Source organism: Otolemur garnettii, unplaced genomic scaffold, assembly GCF_000181295.1.
Source record: "Otolemur garnettii isolate 467f Iridium unplaced genomic scaffold, OtoGar3 scaffold00053, whole genome shotgun sequence".
In the NCBI taxonomy this organism is placed as follows: Eukaryota; Metazoa; Chordata; class Mammalia; order Primates; family Galagidae; genus Otolemur; species Otolemur garnettii.
The window spans coordinates 9,287,979-9,308,259 of NW_003852448.1; the positions used below are offsets into that span (position 1 = coordinate 9,287,979).

The 20,281-nt window shown below is 43.4% G+C and overlaps 1 protein-coding gene across 1 annotated transcript in view; it reads right to left on the minus strand.

The window, feature by feature from the left end:
* Nucleotides 1-5,587: 5,587 nt before the first annotated feature.
* Nucleotides 5,588-20,281, minus strand: part of ZNF398 (zinc finger protein 398) — a 45,830-nt gene continuing 31,136 nt past the window's right edge. The window contains exons 5-6 of the mRNA XM_012806493.2: nucleotides 9,321-9,434; nucleotides 5,588-7,364 (exon numbers count right to left, since the gene is read on the minus strand). Coding sequence (XP_012661947.1) covers nucleotides 6,214-7,364; nucleotides 9,321-9,434 — 1,265 coding nt within the window. The 3' untranslated portion in view covers nucleotides 5,588-6,213. The remainder of the gene's footprint in view (nucleotides 7,365-9,320; nucleotides 9,435-20,281) is intronic.

The window sequence follows — 20,281 nt, forward strand, 5'->3', positions numbered from 1 at the left end:
GGCCCAGGCTGGGGATTCGAACCCGCCACCTTAGGTGTATGTGGCTGGCACCTTAGCCACTTGAGCCACAGGCGCCGAGCCTCAAACAACTTTTTAATCTTTCTTCATTTGACTCTCCTAACATTTTTGTACAGTAGATATAATTCTCACATTATGATTGAGGAAGCTTAAGGGTCAAAACTCTGGCCTTCTGACTTCCTTTCCAGGATCTTTTTCATTACAATAATCTTCATTCTTATGAAGCATTAAAAAAGCTTTATACAGCTAGGCATGGTGGCTCATGCCCATAATCCCAGCACTTGGGAGGCCAAGGCGGGTGGATTGCCTGAGTTCACAGGTTCAAGACCAGCCTGAGCCAGAGCAAGACCTCACCTCTAGAAGTAGCCGGGGATTGTGATGGGCACCTGTCATCCCAGCTACTAGGAGGCTGTGGCAAGAGAATCGCTTAAGCCCAAGTTTGAGGTTGCAGTGAGCTGTGACGCCACTGCACTCTACCGAGGGGGCTACAAAGTGAGACTCTGTCTCAAAAAAAAAAAAAATGGGGTAGCACCTGTGGCTCAAAGGAGTAGGGTGCCCGCCCCATATGCTGGAGGTGGCGGTTCAAACCCAGCCCCAGCCAAAAAGTGCAAAAAAAAAAAAAATGCTTTACACAAAGTGCTTTCTTTACATTACACAAAATTTACAGAAAAGTAATCATTAAATGACCCCAGTACCATGCCAAAATAATTATTTTCCTTCTGTTTTGATGCTTTTAAAAATGTAGTTAAATAGAGCAGTGCCTGTGGCTCAGTGGGTAGGGCGCCGGTCCCATATACTGAGGGTGGCAGGTTTAAATCCAGCCCCGGCCAAACTGCAACAAAAAAAAATAGCCAGGCACCTGTAGTCCCAGCTACTTGGGAGGCTGAGACAAGAGAATCACCTAAGGCCAGGAGTTAGAGGTTGCTGTGAGCTATGTGACACCACGGCACTCTACCGAGGCTGACAAACTGAGACTGTCTCTACAAAAAAAAAAGTAGTTAAATACTTTGTTTTTAAATGCATACTTCATAAGTATTTAAGACATTTTATACTTTTGCTAGAAATTAGTTTGTGTGGCTTTGAAGGAATTATGGTTAGAGTGAGATTCTTCCTTCTGTAATAATGCACGCTTCTCCAGGGTGTTTGTTCTGCTGTGCGGAAGCAGCCACTCAAGAGGGCAAAACCCAGGTAGGAAGAAACCAAAGAAACAGGACCCGAAAGTATAATCTTAAATTCTATAATTTTAGAGTTGGAAGGGACCTTATAAGGTCCCTATACATAAAAATATATTACCATTTTGTTCAATCTTCACATTAGAACTAGGAAAAAGATCTTCATAGTTTGCCCCATATCATGTAGAGAATGTTAAGCAAGGACCATAATCCAGTTAACTCCTACTCCGTTGGTCTTCCCACTACACAACCTATCATGAGCGTCCGTGTGCCTACAGCAAGAGCCACCATGCAGGATACAAAATAAGACTTCTGTTCCAGTAGCTTGCCATTGGAGAAGTCTTAAGATTTTACAGTAAATACTGGCTGATACACAGTCACATAGCTCATGAGGTTTTATCATATCTGCAATGTAACCTGGCAATCTTTGAACATTGCAGCATCCGCCTTTGAGGCTTCTCTGATGAGTAGTTGCTTAGTGGTGAAATATCATTTTGAGGAGGCAATTTAATTGACCACATTGACAAAAGTCACTGTGTGTGGGTATGACTGTGACTAGAGTTACCCATTTAAAAAGAACTGGAGCAGGTCCAGAAAAGGATGAATAGATTAAAAAGTGACACATGACTCACTCTACATGGTATGTAAATACCACCTTCCAGGTGCTCTATGCAAGGAACAATATGTTCTGGCCTCTGATGGCACTTAAGAAATCTTTTAAGCAACCCTGATACAGGTTAAAGAGAGATTCTCTCTATCCAGGGAGTACTAACAGTGCCATATATACTATGTCAGTTTTTCTAGTAGATTCGTTCCCAAGTGAATCTACCAGGCCCAGAGATCCTGGGGCAGGAGTCACAGGACCGTTACACCTAACTCTAGCTAACTGAACCAGAATGAGCAAGTACTTAACCCAAGGGCAGCAATCTAAGGATTGGCTGGAAATGTCTGTGGGCTGGTACAGAAAGGAAAGGTAGGCCAGATTCCCCACTATAGAAAATGAACTAAGAAAAACCAGGAGAATCAGAGCCACATGGTATCCAACAGAGACGTAAGGAAGCCAACAGGTACAGAAATGATAGAACAGGGTAAATGAAAGCAAAAGATGGTAGGCAACAAGCTGAGACACGTGGTGGTCATGTGCTTCTGTAGAGCAGCTTCAGTTCTCAACTTTCCACTTCAAACTGAACCTTGCTTTCTGGCGCCCTTTCCTTAGGACTATCACTGAACCTCCTACGAGTCAGGCCTGCTAGACGCCACATAGGCTTTCTCCTCAGCCTTAACACCTCTGAGACATAGGTATCATAATCTGTCTTTTACAAGTGAGGAAACTAAGGGTAAATAAGAAATCAGTTACATTACCTGTGATGCTAGGACCCAAACCTAGGGCTAAATCCAGAGCCTGTGCCCTTAGTCCTTAAACTGTATCCTTGTGTTGAGTACCTGCTCCCACCCGACCCTCCTACCACTTCAATCTCAAAGTACAATCTTTTGCTTGTAAGAGCCTAAAACTCTCCCCTAAAAGAGCAGCTTCTGCATAAACCCTATGAGAAGAGACTCCTACTTTCCTACAGATAAAGAATGAGTGCCAAAGAGAACAGGTCACAAGTATCCACATGCCCACAGAAAAAACTATCTGATGACATTAGAGGTCCTTGTCCATGACAGCCTTTTTGGAAAAAGACTTGCTTTTGCTATTGAGCAGCCCTTGGGCTGTTAAGGACACTTCTTCTCATTAGAGAAGCTAAGACACAGGGTCAGGGGTCTTGTCTCTTCAGAGAAAATCTGAGCAGATATTTGGGATTCCCATATCATTTAGAATGAATAAAGGAACTCAGGCCCCCCCCTTTTTTATTAATCAACAAGGCTTTTTTGGACTAGATGGTGAACATGTTTTTACTTAGTAAGCCACAGGGTCTGGTCCTTGGCATGGACAGCCAGCTCTCAAAATTGCTCAAGAGAAGCCCAGCAGAGCCCCCAAACTCTGCAGACTTTATTATTGGTGATGAGGGATACTACAGAGGGCACTGCTCTACAGTCCAGCTAAGGACTATCAAATGTTCAACAGAAAAGGATCAAGGTCCTCACTTGCTAGGTACTCAATCAACTTCCTTTCACATATGTGGCTAAACCAGAGGATCATTCAATGGTGATGATGAAAAATCTAGTAAGCAAAGAGTGAGTCTGGGTTTCAGTCAACCCCTGGATTCACTGCAGTGCCTGTGTGATAGTGCAGACCTCTTCATCCAGACGGCAGACAGAAGAGCATGTTTCCAGGGTCTCCTCTTCCCTATATCGTCTGCTCAAGATGACCAGTCCTCAGGTACTTCTTTAACTACAGAGTTAAATGCATGGTTTCTCTCAGGAGAACTTGATGGGCCAAGTTTCTCCTCCACAGACTGAGATCTTCCTTTTGGACTTTATCTTTTCCACTGATCCATTTTATTTATCCACTCTTGAATCTTAAGCAAATACTCTTTAGAAATAGCCTTGGAGTTCTACCTGGTAGAGGACTGATGGAGGGAGAGAACAGAATGTAAATAGTTGAAATCTATTTTGTGCCAGGGCTGAGGAATAGGATCACACCTACTTCCATTTTTCTGGGATGACCTTACACAGTCCCTTTCATTCAGCTCTACAGCTCTTGCTTCACTAGTATTGAAAAATATTCACTACATGCCAAATCTTGGTCCCTGCCAGTTACATTTCCTTGCATGATGGGCTCTAGAATATATCTGCAGCATTTTAACCCATAGCTCTCCTTGTATTCTTGCCAAATTGTTGAGTAAAAAAAGAATGCCAAGTGGTACCTAGTCCCACATCACACCTAGTGGAGGAATGCCTTCTCCACCATACCCTGGCAAATGCTTGGATCTACTCTGAAAAGGGAGCCCACCACCAAAAACAATACTTTGACTCTTCTCCATTTTCAGTGGGGAAATAAGGAGCTAACCAGAACTGAAATCTTACTCAAGTTCCAAATGGGTTAGCAATGAAGGCAGAACTCCGGCTTTGGGATTCCCAGAACCCCAGAATTTTTCAAGATTCTGGAAAGCTCTTAATCTCTATATGCTGGGGTTCTGTTCATTATCTGTGTTGTTCTAACCCAGTGGGTTTATTCCCTTATTTAGACTTTGAGTTATAATGTGTATGACAATCAGTTTCACACACCTTTCTTATATCTCCCATTTCCTGGTATTGTGAATGTCATAGCAAATGTATTATAAATGTGATCATCCTAAAGAGCAGCATGTTCAGACACGTCCTTCCCAAAGCTAGCTGGGCTAACACCTGTCCCTAGTACGGTTAAGCATAATTAGGTGGAGTGAAGGGTGGGCTAGGTGATAAGAAAAATCTGGATCCCTTCCTTAACACTTCATCAAGAAAGTATCCTAAATATTGTCAGACCTTGTTCCAGGCATCTTAGGAAGAATCAGGGGAAATAAGAAGAGGGTAGAAACAAACAACTTTTCTTCCCAAGACACAGGGCTTCTGGATTCTCTCTCTCTCCTACCTCAAGCTTCTAAGCAGAAGTAAAACAACAAATCAAATTCATTTCAGTCAAGTTTCAGCAAGAATTTCTTCGCTTTGATTTTGCTGTCTTATTTGGCTTTGCCTGGGCAGAAGCCAAAGACAGAGACAGGATTTTGGCAAGGGAAGAAATGTATCACAAGATTAACAAAAAATAATTTCTAAAGGTTCACTTTTTTCCTTTCAACTTTTTTCCTTATTTTGCAGATGAAAATTTGAGATCTGTGAAGGGAAAGTGACTTATACCCAGTTCTACTCAGAAGTGCTCACCTTAGTCAAATGCTCCCAGTTGATTAAATGACCCCAAGAAAAAATTATATAGTAGTCTACACATGGTGCTTAGCTCTCAGTGATCCAGGACTTCCCTTAATCTGCTTCCGGGGGTGGGGGTGGGGGTGCGGGTAGAGCCAGGTGGAGTGAACACACCCTCTCTCTGATGGCCCAAGAATGCTGCATTACAACACTGTCATCCTCTCACTTCTGAGGAAATGAAAGTTGAGAGTTTGCTGGCACTTTCTGAAACTTCATAATGGTTCTGGAAAGTGCGATGATCTTTATTCCTGATGATTGTCAAGAATATCAGACACCAGGAATGGAAAAGCCAGCTTACTGGCTTGGAAAAGATAAGGAAGAATTTGATGTAAATGATTCTAAAAACATGGTGTAGGCACAAATTTTAGGCAGTCCTATCATTGTTTTGCCTCCTATTTCTCTGGGATCCCTACCTTTTAAACTCGGGCTGAGAACACTGCTATCAATTTTTTAACTAGGATCAAGGCAAAGGTTTCTCATAGTTTAAAGGCCAGTTAGAGTCTGAATGCTTCAAATTGAGCCAATGAAGTTAGAAAATGTTCTCCTTAACATACTTTAAAGCCAGATTTCTTATCCACTCAATTAAATAAAATGTATTAAAGGAATTAATCTAGGTAGTCTTGAGTTACCATGTTTCGGGGAAGGGCAGCTACACAAGTATGTGAACAGAGCATGGCTGCTTTCAAGATAGGCATTTACATAAACAGTGGCTTAAGCACCTTCTTCCAACAACCATCTTACCTATCCAGGAATTAATGAAAGCTTTAGCATTCATTTTCATGCCTCACTATGGGCTTCAAGCTTTGGAGGGTCTTCCCATCCACCTGTCTCTACTTAGAGACACAATCTATTATTGATCTGTTATCCTGTAATCACAAGATAACCAGAGGTCAAATCTTGCTTTCCAACCTCTCGATAAAATTCTTGTAACTTCTGCTTTTGCAATATCATTGAAAAGATGGGTATGCTGGGCTCTTTTCAGGTCTTTCTAGGTTTCAGAATATGGTGCTCTTGTAACGGTGTGAAGTTCCAAAGCACAAGCAATATCTCTAGTCAAGTGTATGGGACCCCAAATTCACTGATGTGCTGGATGATAATTACTGTGAGTGGTAGAGGGGCTCACAGGCTTTCTCTTAGATTTTCTGCCCATAGGTAACCATGAAGCCACAGAGATTTAGATTTATAAAACTCCCCCCCCACTCCCTTCCCCATACCACTGGTTGGCCTCTAGACCTTCAGTGTTAACACCTAGGCCAGAGGTTTCCAGCCCAGTTAATAGGGGACCTGGTGGGTCAGGTGGCTGTCCAGATGGGTTGCTATCACCCCCACAGCCTCCACTGTGGCCTGAACGCAGGTGGTCTTTGAGTGTCTGTTTGTAGCGAAAGCTTCTGCCACAGTAAGAGCAGGGGTAGGGGCGCTCCCCAGTGTGGATGCGCTGGTGTTTCATGAGGTGATGCTTGCGGATGAAGCTCTTGCCGCAGTGAGGGCAGCTGAAGGGCCGTTCTCCAGTGTGCAGCCGCCGGTGGTTGAGTAGGTGCTCCTTGCGCATAAAGCTCTTACTGCAGTCAGTGCACGGGTAAGGACGCTCGCCTGTGTGAATCATCTGGTGGCGGATGAGGGCCGAGTGGCCATTGAAGTCAATGCCACACTGAGGGCAGGAGAAAGGCCGCTCTTGTGCATGACCCCGCTGGTGAAGCAGGAGGCTGATTTTCAAACTGAAGCTCCTGCCACACTGGGCACAGCGGAAGGGCCTCTCACTTGCATGAGCACGCCGGTGGCTGGTAAGTCGGGCCTGATCGGCAAAGCGCTTGGGACAATCAGGACATGGGAAAGGGCGCTCAGTGCTGTTATGGACCCTGAGATGGTAGGTGAGTCTTGACGGGTGAGTAAAAGTCCTGGCGCAGTGTGGGCAGGTGGGGGGTGTCTCACTGGCAGGGTCCTGGGGGGTGCTACTGAGGTTGGCCTGTGGAGGAAGGTGCTTAGGGCACTGAGCACAGGGTGAAGGGTGCTCCCCAGCGTGGTTACACTGGTGGGTCAGCAACATGTCTTGGCTGAGATTCTTGCCACAGTGGTGGCAGGAGAACACCTGCTCCCCAACTGGAGGTGGGAGGGGGTAGCTGCCCAACTGAGTGAAAGTCACTTGTCCCTCAGAGGCTTCAGGAAGGTCAGTGACTGGACGTCCAAAAGGTGTCATGGACTGCTGGCTTTTGAAAGCCACATCAGAAAAAGCATCCTTTGCTGCTACTGCTGGTGGAGAGGAGAAAGGGACTGGAACCTCGGGGCACAAGGAGGCTTGAGCAAGGCTTTCGGCTTTGATGACAAGCTCTTCATCTGAAAAAAAGGTATTAAGAGTTATTCCCATCCACGCATGCCTCACTAGCTACTCCTCTGCATTCCCACCCAGCTCTAACTGATGCCCTCAGCTCTTAACTGGCTCAGATAAGAAACTGAGTGAAGGGCTGCAATAATGATCTAGGCATCAGTAGACCCTGTGGCAAATCATCAGAAAATCTAACACCATACCTCTTTGATGCTCCCTGCTTAGAAAAGGAAAAGCCTTGGCATCAACCTTCCCAACATTATTGTTATTATGTTTCCCCTCTGCTCAAGAACTTACTTTTTTGTTTTCTTTTGTTTGTTCCAGACAGAGTCTCACTATGTTGCCCTTGATAGAGTGCTGTGTTGTCAGAGCTCACAGTAACCTCCAACTCCTGGGCTTAGGTGATTCTCTTGCCTCAGCCTCCCAGTAGCTGGGACTACAGGTGCCCACCACAACTCCTGGCTATTTTTTGGTTGTAATTGTCATTGTTGTTTGGCAGGTCTGAGCTGGGTTCGAACCTGCCAGCTCTGGTGTATGTGGCTGGCACCCTAGCTGCTGAGCTACAGGCGCCACGCCTGCTCAAGAACTTTCTGTTGCCTATTGTGACAAAGCCTGAAATCACATTTTATTTTTACCTACTCCTATTCCTCTCTATTCTACCAGATAAATCCTTCACTATGGTCAGCTGTCCTTACATTCCCTGAAAACAGAGCACACATTTCTGCTCACATCCTTACTCATTCTGTCTTCCCTTTTGCAGAATGCTTCCCCTTCTCCCCGTCTTCCCAAATTATCCTCAGCCATATCATACCAATCTTTTTTTTTTTTTAAAGACAGTCTCATATTCTCTAGCCCTAGGTAGAGTGCCATTGTGTCATCATAGCCCACAGCAACCTCAGACTCCTGGGTTTGAGAGACCCTCTTGCCTCAGCCTCCTGAGTATCTGAGACTACAGGCACCTACCACAATGCTTGGCTAGTGTTTAGTAGAGATGGGGTCTTACTTTGCTCAGGCTGGTCTCAAACTCAAGAGCTCAGGCAATCTACCTGCCTCAGTCTCCCTAAGTGCTAGGATTAAAGGCATGAGTCACTGTACCTGGCCATACCAGTCTTCTAAGGCCCCATTCTCCTTTTCTGAATACCTATACTAAAACTGATGCAAGCTCTTGAAACTTCTCATTTCTTTTATAAGCATCCATCCCACTTATGCTTGACACTTAACAGGCATGCTTAGTATTAATATGTGTTTCTCTAAGAGCAGAAACTATCTTATTTTTCATTTGTATTTTACAGTTAAAAAAACACAGGACGGGGCGGTGCCTGTGGCTCAAAAGGGTAGAGCGCCAGCCCTATATGCCGGAGGTGGTGGGTTCAAACCCAGCCCTGGCCAAACCAAAAAAAAAAAAACAGGACATACAAGTCACTAAAAAATGACTGGGTCCCTTCTAACCTTGAGATTCTCTTTAGTAATTCAAATGGCAAAATACAGATGGTACTAAGTATCTTAGAGGGAAGATACTTTTCTTTTCCATCACTGTTTTCCCTTTCCACAAAGGAGAGCTCTTCCTAACATCCCCATGAGCATGAGCACCTCTCTGACGGCATTTCTGTCTCCTTGCTTGTCCCCCAACCTACTCCCTATTGGTTTTTTTATCCTTTCTCCATCATTGTTAAATGCTCTTCTGTCTTTTCCCACCCTGTACTTTTGATCCACTTGTATGCACTTATTTTTCTTCCTCTGACAATTCCAATTTTTCTTGTATATTAAGAGTGTATTTCCTCATTCAGAAGTTATCTTAGTGATCTTTTGGTTTCATTGTCAGCTTATTAGAGCACGTCTTTCTTTCCTTTTCTCATTCTTCTCCCATGCCCTTGCCTCTACAACTTCATCTCATATTTCATCTGCTCCTTCTTTAGACAGTCTTGGCACTAGCTGGATCTGATGTGAACCTCTCTTTGACATCTTACCAGCATAGGTGCTCTTATATATGTCACTCTCCTTGGACTCCTGTGGGGCCACAATCTGAGGCTCTTCCTCTTGTTTAATCCAAGAAAGAATATCTGATGTTGAAATACCAGGCTCTATTTATAGGGAAAAAAAGAGAATGGTCTTTAGGAACTTGACTGAGAAGGGGGACATAATCAATCATGTTGGCTTGCCTATACACATATATTTTTAAAATTTGTTTATTTATTTATTTCATAAGTAGAGAAAGGGTTTCACTTATGTTGTCAAGGCTGGTCTTGAACTCCTGGCCTCAAGCTATATTCCTGCCTCAGCCTCCTAAAATGCTGGGATTACAGGTGTGAACCAACATGCCTGGCACCAAATATTTATTTCTAACTAACAATGAAATGGAACCAGCATTTTAAAAAGATCCATTCAGGCTTGGTGCTTGTAGCTCAGTGGCCAGGGTAACAGCCACGTACACCGGAGCTGGTGGGTTCAAATCCAGCCCAGGCCTGCCAAACAACAATGATAACTACAACTAAAAAAATAGCTGGGCATTGTGGCGGGTGCCTATAGACTTGGGAAGCTGAGGCAAGAGAATTGCTTAAGCCCAAGAGTTCGAGGTTGCTGTGAGCTGTGATGCTACAGCATTCTATCTAGGGCAACAGCTTCAGACTCTGTCTCAAAAAAAAAAAAAATCCGTTAAAACTTTAGAGAATTCATTTGATATAAAACCAAATTCACATATTTTTACATGATATAATCAGTTTAATTCTTTATTTTCAGTGAGCCCATTTAAAAACAAATATCTAGGGCAGTGCCTGTGGCTCAAAGGAGTAAGGTGCTGGCTCCATATGCTAGAGGTGGCAGGTTCAAACCCAGCCCTGGCCAAAAAAAACCCCTGAAATATCTAGAATCAATGGTATCATTTATTTCATATTCTTATATTTAAAATATTTCCACTTTTTTCTCTCACATGTTTATGAAATAATGAAGCAGAAAATATTTCCTCTCAGTAGAGAAGCCTACACAGGCTAACGATATTGCCAATAAGGAAGTATTTACAGTGAAATGCTGTATTCTCAAATATTTGCTTTAAAATAATGCACCAGAAAAAAGAGAAAGAAGACTGACCAAAAAAAGTTTGTAATGTTAATTAAACAGCAAGTAAACATCCAGAATTACAAAGTTAAGTCAGTAGAAACATAAGATCTGATTTCCCAGAAACATACTTTTCAGATTCCCAATAATGGGCTCTTTTCTTTCTTTCTTTCTTTCTTTCTTTCTTTCTTCCTTTCTTTTTTTTTTAGACACAGCCCCAAGCTATCCCTCCTGGGTGGAGTGTTGTGGCATCACAGCTCACAGCAACCTCCAATTCCTGGGCTCAGTCTCCTGCCTCAGCCTCCCAAGTAGCTGGGACCACAAGTGCTCACCACAACACCCGGCTTTTTTTGGTTGCAGTGGTCATTGTTGTTTTGGTGGGCCTGGGCTGGATTCAAACCCACCTCCTTAGGTGTATGTGGCTGGCGCCTTAGCCACTTGAGCCACAGGCGCTAAGCCAATGGGCCCTTTTCAAGAGATCACATTACCATTGCATATTAACTGATACAGGTCACAGTTTCTTTTTTTTTTCTTTTGAGACAGAGTCTCACTATGTCACCCTTGGTAGAGTGCTGTGGTGTCACAGCTCACCGCCACCTTAAGCTCTTAGGTTTAAGTGATTCTCTTGCCTCAGCCTCCAAAATAGCTGGGATTACAGGCACCCACCACAAGGCCCAGCTATTTATTTTTTTGTTGCAGTTGTCATTGTTGTTTAGCTGGTCCAGCCGGGCTCAGACCCACCAGCCTTGGTATATGTGGCTGGGGCCCTACTAACTGAGCTACAGGTGCCAAGCCAGGTCATAGTTACTTAATGCCTGGAAGAGAAAGAAGAGTACCTGCAAGTCTTTCAGTCTCAGGGATTCTCCTCAAATGAAAAAGCACACAACCCCCTGAGGCTTCACTCATAACATGCTTCACGTGGTCAGTACAGACATAGCTGTGCTTGCTATTCTACCCTAAGCCTAGCTGGCCTTTTTTGCTCTAAAAGGACAAGCTGGCAAGGGCCAAGTTATTTTCCAAAAAGAGGCTTGTGGGTAGGTTATGTTTTTATTCTTAGCAAATGAACAGAATTCACTGTTTTGCCAAATGCCTTTCAAATCAGTTGGAGACCACTGAAATCTAAAAGTGTGACAAAAGCAGAAATAAGAGGCTGGATAAGACTGAAGTCCAAAACACTGTCAGGTTATGTGGAGAAACTGGGGAAAATACAGATTTGAACACATGTGACAGTTGCCTTCCAACTTCCGGTAAGCAAAGCTAAAGTGTATAAACATAGGCCAACTTAATCTTTGTTCTCATCCAAATTTTATACACATATATTTCTAAAAAGAAAAAGAAGTAAAAGACTAAGGAAGAGGATCCTTTTCTTTTTGAGACAGTCTCTCACTCTGTCACTGCCTAGTAAAGTGCCATGCTATCATAACTACAGCAACCTCAAACTCTTGGGCTCAAGCGATCCTCTTGCCTCAGCCTCCCAAGTAGCTAGGATTATAGGCATCCATCACAATGCCCAGCTCCTTTTTTTTAGAGACGGGGGTCTGGTTTTTCCTCAGGCTGGTCTCAAACTCATGAATCTAAGCGATCCACCTGCTAAGCAACAATGATGGAGTGCTAGGATTACAGGTGTGAGCCACTGCACTCAGCCCTGAAGAAGATCTCTTAAAAGACATACAGGGGAAATTTCTATTCATCAAAAATGACTTTTAGGTTTGGTGCCTGTAACTCAATGGTTAGGTGCCAGCCACACAAACCAGGGCTAGCAGGCTCCAACCAAGCCTGGGCCTTTTTTTTTTTTTGAGACAGAGCCTCAAGCTGTCACCCTGGGTAGAGTGCTGTGGTATCACAGCTCACAGCAACCTCCAATTCCTGGGCTCAAGAGAGTCCTCTGCCTCAGCCTTCCAAGTAACTGGGACCACAGGCACCCGCTACAACGCCCAGCAATTTTTTGGGTACAGCCGTCATTGTTGTTTGGCACCGAGCCTGTGTTATTTTTTAATTAAAAAAATTATGGGCTCAGCACCTGTGGCTCAAGTGGCTAAGGCGCCAGCCACATACACCTAAGGTGGCGGGTTCGAATCCAGCCTGGGCCCGCCAAACAACAATGACGGCTGCAACCAAAAAAATAGCCCGGTGTTGTGGCAGGCGCCTGTGTCCCAGCTACTTGGGAAGCTGAGGCAGGAGACTCACTTGAGCCCAGGAGCTGGAGGTTTCTGTGAGCTGTGATGCCACAGCACTCTACCCAGGGGGACAGCTTGAGGCTCTGTCTCAAAAAAAAAATTATGCAAAATATTTGTAGGGTTCTAAAATCAAAACTATAACATAAGGTATATTCAGAGAGGTCTGAGTTACAGCTCTCCTCCCTCTTTCCTTGTATAGGTACCATTCTTAATTATTTTTGTTTTAATTTTCTATGGTTTCCTTGTAAATATATAAACAAATACATTACTCCTCCCTCATCATGGGGATATGTTCCAGCACCCCCAGTGTCTAAAACCACGGATAGCACTGGGCCTCACTTCCACACACACACACATACATGCGTACCTCAATTTATTGCACTTTGCAGATACTGCATTTGTGTGTATCGATGTGTGAGTGGTTTTCTTTTTTTACAAATTGAAGGTGTGTGGCAACTGTGTCAAGGTGTTCTATTGGTGCCATTTTTCCTATAGCATATGCAATGGCCTCTAAATGTACAAGTGAAAAATAGAGTAGCAAATCTCTCACCTTCAATCAAAAACCAGATATGATTAAGCTTATAGTGAACAAGGCATGTCAAAAGCTTAGAGGCCAAAAGGTAGGCCTCTTGTTCTAAACAGCCAACTTTCCAAACAAAGGAAATGTTCTTGAAGGAAATGAAAAGTGCTACTCCAGTGAACAAGCAAATGATAAGAAAGTGAAACAACTTGACTGTTGATATGGACAAAGTTTTTGTGGTCTGGACAGAAGATCAAAGCAGACATAATATTTCCTTAAGCCACAGTCTAAGCTAGGACCCTAACTTTCCTCAATTTTATACAGGGTAAGAGAAATGAGGAAGCTAGCAAAGTTGTTGGTTTATGAGGTTTAAGGAAAGAAGCCATCTTTATAACATAAAAGTGCAGGGTGAACCAGCAACTATTCATGTAGAAGCTGCAGCAAGGTATCTAGAAGATTGGCTAAAATCACTAATGAAGGTAGCTACACTAAATAACAGATTTTCAACATAGATGAAACAGCTTTCTTTTCCATAGAGAGAAGTCTGGATTAAAAGTTTCAAAAGACAGGCTCTCTTGTTAGGAGCTAATGTAGCTGGTAACTAAGCTAAGGCCAATGTTCATTTACCTTTGTGAAAACCCTAGCTAGGGCACTTAAGAATTATGCTAAATCTGGCTCAATGCCTGTAGCTCAGTGAGTAGGGCACCAATCACAAACACCCGAGGATGGTGGGTTTGAGCCCTGTAGGGGCATTGTGGCGGGCACCTGTATTCCCAGCTACTCAGGAGGCTGAGGCAAGAGAATCACTTGAGCCCAAGAGTTTGAAATTGCTGTGAGGACATGGCATTCTACCAAGAGCAACATCGCAAGACTCTGTCTCAAAATAAATAAATAAATAAAAAGAATTGTGCTAAATCTATTCTGCCTGTGCTCTATAAAGAAAATGAAGCCTGGCTCAGCACCTGTAGCTCAGCAGTTATGGGGCCCAGCCACATACACCTAAGGTGGCAGGTTCGAATCCAGCCCGGGCCTGCCAAACAACAATGACGACTACAACCAAAAAATAGCTGGGCACTGTGGCGGGCACCTGTAGTGCCAGCTACTCAGGAGGCCGAGGCAAGAGAATCACTTAAGCCCAAGAATTAAAGGTTGCTGTGAACTGTGATGCCTTGGCACTCTACCAAGGGCGACATAGTGAGACTCATCTCAAAAAAAAAAACTGGGCAGCACCTGTGGCTCACTGGGTAGGGCGCCAGCCCCATATACCAAGGGTGGTGGGTTCAAACCCGGCCCCGGCCAAACTACAACAACAACAACAAAAATAGCTGGGCGTTGTGGCAGGCGCCTATAGTTCCACCTACTTGCAAGGCTGAGGCAAGAGAATTGTCTATGCCCAGGAGTTGGCGGTTGCTGTGAGCTGTGATGTCCCGGCACTCTACTAAGGGCGATAAAGTGAGACTCTGTCTCTAAAAAAAATTAACTGTTCATTGACAATGCACTTGGTTATCAGAGAGCTCTGAGGGAGAGGTGTAATGAGATTAATGTTGTTTTCATGTCTGCTTACACTCATCCATTCTGTAACCAAGGAGTAATTTGACTTTCAAGTCTTATTATTTAAGAAATACATTTTAGGCTCGGCGCCTGTGGCTCAAGCGGCTAAGGCGCCAGCCACATACACCTAAGGTGGCGGGTTCGAATCCCTAGCCTGGGCCCGCCAAACAACAATGATGGCTGCAACCAAAAAATGGCCAGGCGTTGTGGCGGGCGCCTGTAGTCCCAGCTACTTGGGAGGCTGAGGCAGGAGACTCGCTTCAGCCCAGGAGTTGGAGGTTGCTGTGAGTGTGATGCCATGGCACTCTACCCAGGGGGATAGCTTGAGGCTCCGTCTCAAAAAAAAAACAAAAAAGAAAAGAAATACATTTTACAAAAGGCTGTATCTGCCATAGATAGTATGGTCCCTCTGCTGGATCTGGACAAAGTAAGTTAAAAACCTTCTAGAAAGAATTCACCATTCTCGATGCCATTAGAACTATCATGATTCATGGGAAGAGGTTAAAATGGCAAAATTAACAGGAGTTTGGAGAATGTTGATTCCAATCCTCGTGGATGACTTTGAGAGGTGTGGTACTTCAGAGGAGGAAGTGATACGGATATAGTAGAAAAAGTAAAGGAACTAGAATTAAAGGTGGAACCTGAAGATGTGTTACTAAATTGCTGCAATTTCACACAACTTGAACAGATGAGTTGCTTGTTATGGATGACCAAAGAAAGTGCTTTCTTGAGATGGAATCTACTCCTGGTGAAGGTGCTGTGAACATTGTTGAAATGACAACAAAGGATTTAGCATATCCACCTAAGTGATAAAGCAGCAGCAGGGTTTGAGAGGACAGACTCCAATTCTGACATTTACTGTGGGTAAAATGTAATCCAAGATTATCACATGCTGTAGGGAAATCTTTTGGGAAGGTAAGAATCAATAGATGTGGCAAACTTCACTGCTGTCTAATATTTAAAACTGCCACAGCCACCTCAACCTTTAGCAACCAGCACCCTGAGCAGCCAGCAGCCACCAACGTCAAGGCAGGAACCTTCACCAACAATAAGATCACGACTCACTGAAGGGTCAGATGATCATTAGCATTTTTTAGCAATAAAGTTTTTTTTTTTTTTTTTTCACTGGGGCTGGGTTTGAACCCGCCATTTCCGGCATGTGGGGCTGGCGCCCTACCCTTTTGAGCCCCAGGCGCTGCCCCAGCAATAAAGTATTTTAATTAAGGAATGTATGTCATTTTTTAAGACATAATGCTATTGTGTAAACATCCCTCTTTTATACAGTGGGAAACAAAAAAATTCGTATAATCCACTTTATTCTGGTAGTCTGAAACTGAACCCACATTATCCCTGAGATATGCCTGTACTTGCCCCCGTGTTTTATTTCTGTTTTTATAGAAACAGGGTCTCACTAAGTTGTCCAAGCTAATCTCAAACTCCTGGCCTCAAGTGATCCTCCTGCTTCAGCCTCCCAAAATGTGATTACAGGTATGAGCTACAGTGCCTGCTGTACCTGTCTTTAATGCCAGTTCCATCTTAACTGAGTACTTACCACACGCACACTGTGGCCATAACTTTTACAGTTTGAATGAGACAACAAAACTAACACAAATTTCTTTTTCCTTCTTCACAGTTTCACAGGTAGAAGATTCATTTATTCTTACCGTAGATCCTGGCAACCTCAGCACACCACTTTCCTTCCTTAACTTAAAAAATTTCTTCTAAAAAATATTTTAAAAGTTTCACCTTTCACTTAAAGAGTTACTTACACATTAGCACCATTATACCACCACAGTAGAGAAGGCTACTAAGTGACTAACAGGCAAGTAGGGCATACAGTGTGGACTCACTAGACAAAGGGATGACTCAGTCCCAGGTGGGAAGAAGCAGGATAGTGCAAGATTTCATCACGCTGCTCAGAAAATCAATTTAGACTTGGTGCCTGTAGCACAGTGATTACAGTGCCAGCCACATGCACCAAGGGAGGTGGGTTCAAACCTGGCTGGGCCAGCTAAACAACAAAGACAATTGTAACAAAAAACAGCGAGGCATTGTGGCAGGCACCTGTCCCAAGCTACTTGGGAGGCTGAGGCAAGATAATCATTTAAAGTCCAAGAGTTTGAGGTTGCTGTGAGCTGACACCACAGCACTCTACTGAGGGTGACATAGGGAGACTCTGTCTCAAAAAAAAAAAAAAAAAGAAAAGAAAAGAAAGAAAAAGCAATTTAAAAATTATGAATTATTTCTGGCATTTTCCATTTCACATTTTTATTTCTTTTGGGGTTTTTTTTTGAGACAGGGTCTTAAGCTACAGTACAGTGGCATCATCTAAAACCTTAAACTCTTAGGCTTCAGGCTCAGCGCCTATAGCTCAGCAGCTGGGGTGCCAGCCACATACACCGGAGCTGGCGGGTTCTAATCCAGCTTGGGGCTGCCAAACAACAACGACAACTGCAACAAATGGGTGTTGTGGCAAGTGCCTGTAGTCTCAGCTACTTGGGAAGCTGAGACAAGAGAATTGCTTAAGCCCAAGAATTTGAGGTTGCTGTGAGCAGTGATGCAACAGCACTCTATCCCTAGGGTCACATAGTGAGACTCTGTCTCAAAAAACAAAACAAAACAAACAAAAAAACCCACAACTCTTAGGCTTCAGCGACCTTCCTGCCTCAGCCTCCCAAGTATCTGGGACCACAGATACACACTGCTGTGCCTGGTTAATTTTTCTGTATTTTGTAGGTATGGGGTCTCATTACATTGCCCAGGCTAGCTTCAAACTCATGACCTCAAACAATCCTCCTCTCTTGGCCTCCCAAAATGCTTGGATTACAGGCATAAGTCACTGTGCCCAGCCTCCCTTTAATATTTTTGGACCACAGTTGACCTGGGTAACTGAAAACATGGAAAATGAAACCTCAGATAAGGGAGAACTACTGTACATATGCATATTATATATATATGTGTGTGTGTATTTTTGAGACAGTCTATGTCGCCCTGGGTAGAGTGCCATTGTGTCACAGCTCACAGCAACCTTAAACTCTTGGGCTTAAGCAATTCTCTTGCTTCAGCCTCCCAAATAGCTGGAACTACAGGCGCCCACCACAAAGCCGGGCTACTTTTTGGTTGTAGATGCCATTGTTGTTTGGCAGGTCCGGGCTCTATTTGAACCTGCCAGCTCCAGTGTATGTGGCTAGTGCCCTAGCTGCCGAGCTACAGGCATGGAGTCTGTATACATAGTCATTTTTTCCCTCTTTAACATATATCTCATATATCTCATACTATACAAATTATTCTTTATCTTGATTTTTCACTTAACAAGAATATTCTGGGAGGGCGGCGCCTGTGGCTAAAAGGAGTAGGATGCCGGCCCCATATGCTGGAGGTGGCGGGTTCAAACACAGTCCCGGCGAAAAAATGCAAAAAAAAAAAAAAAGAATATTCTAGGGATCTTTCTTATTCTTTTTTACAGTTGTACTATGTAGGTGTAGACACTGTTCATTCAAGAGTTCTTGACTGATGAGCATTTGGAATTTTTCCAGTCTTTTGTTACAGTATTAAACATAAAAGCTACAGAGAGCTAAAAAAAATAGGCCCGTTTGCCAGAGATATAAGCAGTGACTATTACTACAGTCCACTAGCTAAAATGTCTTCATTGAACTTGAGAAACCAAAGAACCTAATTCTTGTTCTTAAATGGCAATGCTAAGTCTAAACATTCTAGGCGACACCCAAAGCTTAGTGCGTAGGGTGCTAGCCACATAGACCGAGGCTGGCGGATTTGAACCCAGCCCAGGCCAGCTAAAACAACAATGACAGCTGTAATAATAAAAAAAAAATATCCAGGCCTGTGGCAGGCACCTGTAGTCCCAGCTACTTGGGAGGCTGAGGCAAGAGAATTGCTTAAGCAGAGCATGAGAACGTGAGTCCACTCACCCTGCATAGCTGCTATCACCTGCAGTGTTGCCTTTTTGGTCCACCCAGTCGGCTGCCCTCTCCCCAGGCACTGAGGCACAGATCTACAGTCCTGCTCTGCAGAAGACCCCTCTTCCCAGTGACGGCACAGATGTGGGTTAAACTCTAATAGACGCAAAGCATGGAGCTGGATGAGCAACCAGTGATGGCTCGAGCTTTCTATGGAGTAAAGACGTAGAAACTGCTAAGCCAGAGGATGTGAAAAACTTAGAGAATCTGGAGGACTCTCCAGATTCCAAAGAGAGTGGAAGGAAAAAGAAACTGGCCTGTTGGAGGATGAAGAGGCTTCAGAGGTAGAAGAGTATGAAGAGGTGTCGGGGTGGAAGAAGAGGGCTCAGGGTTGGAGGAAGAGGAGGAGGAGGATGAAGAAGAGGCCTCACGTTTGGAAGAGGAGGGGAAGGATGAGACTTCACTGTTACGTGAGGACCAGGACTCACCTTTTCAGGGTCACACTGTGGTAGATGCAAAGCATGGAGTTGAGGAAATAACTGGTGATGGTGTAGATATTATTCTGGTTGATGTGGAGAAAGATTCTGAGCCAGAGGAGGAAGAAGAGGAAGGAAATGTCTCTGAGATAGGAAAGGTATACGGACTACAGTCCTGGATGAGAAAAAAGGGGACTCAGCAGGACTTAAATTTCTTCTAGTTGTTTGGTTTGGGAATCTAAAAAGGAAAAATCAGTGAACATCAGATGGTAGACAAAACCTATAAGAAATGTTCATGTGCTAATTTGGGTTCCACATCAAGAGTCACCAAAAATTTTAGGAAAACAGAGAATGAGATTTATGAATTTCTGCAAACAGAAAAACTAACATCCAAAAAAGTAGACTTAATATGGGAAGCAGAAGAAAACTTTAGAAGTGTGATTAATAGCATCAGAGAGATGCAAGAGGAGGTTAGAAATACTAAAAATTACCACTCAGAAGTCTCAAATATTAAAAGTTCAATAGATGATCTGAAAAGCAGGATAGATGTACTTGAAGAAAGACTGAACACTCTAGAAGATAAAATTGAGGAGTTCTCTCAGGATACCATACAAATGACAAAACAGATAATAAGTAAAGAGAGATTAAGAGATATAGAGGACAGATCCATAAGCTCTAACATTTGTTTATAGGAATTCCAGAAAAGAATAGCAATGAGAATGATACAGAGGATAGCCTTAAGGAAATAATTGACGAAAACTTTCCAAAGTTAAAGAAAGAGTTGATTCTTGAGAATGTCAGTGCTTACTGAATACCCAGTAAGACTGATAAGAGGAAACTCACTCCTAGACACATCTTGGTAAAATTTTGCAATTCTAGTGATAAAGAGAAAATCTTAAGGGCTTTCAGAGAGAGGAAAGAAATAACCTACTGCAGGACAAGAATAGACTGACGGCAGATTAATCACTGGACACCCCAGATGCTATAAGTAAAAAGTCCTCCAGTATAAAGGCTTTAAACCTAGAATTCTATATCCAGCCAAACTGGCATTTAATTTTCAGGGTAAAATAAAAACATTTCTTGATAGTAAAAGAATTTAGGAAGTCTATTTCTTGTATACTCTCTCTTTTTTTTTAATTTATTTTTTATTTTTTTGAGACAGAGCCTCAAGCTGTCCCTCTAGGTAGAGTGCTGTGGCATCACAGCTCACAGCAACCTCCAGCTCCTGGGCTCAAG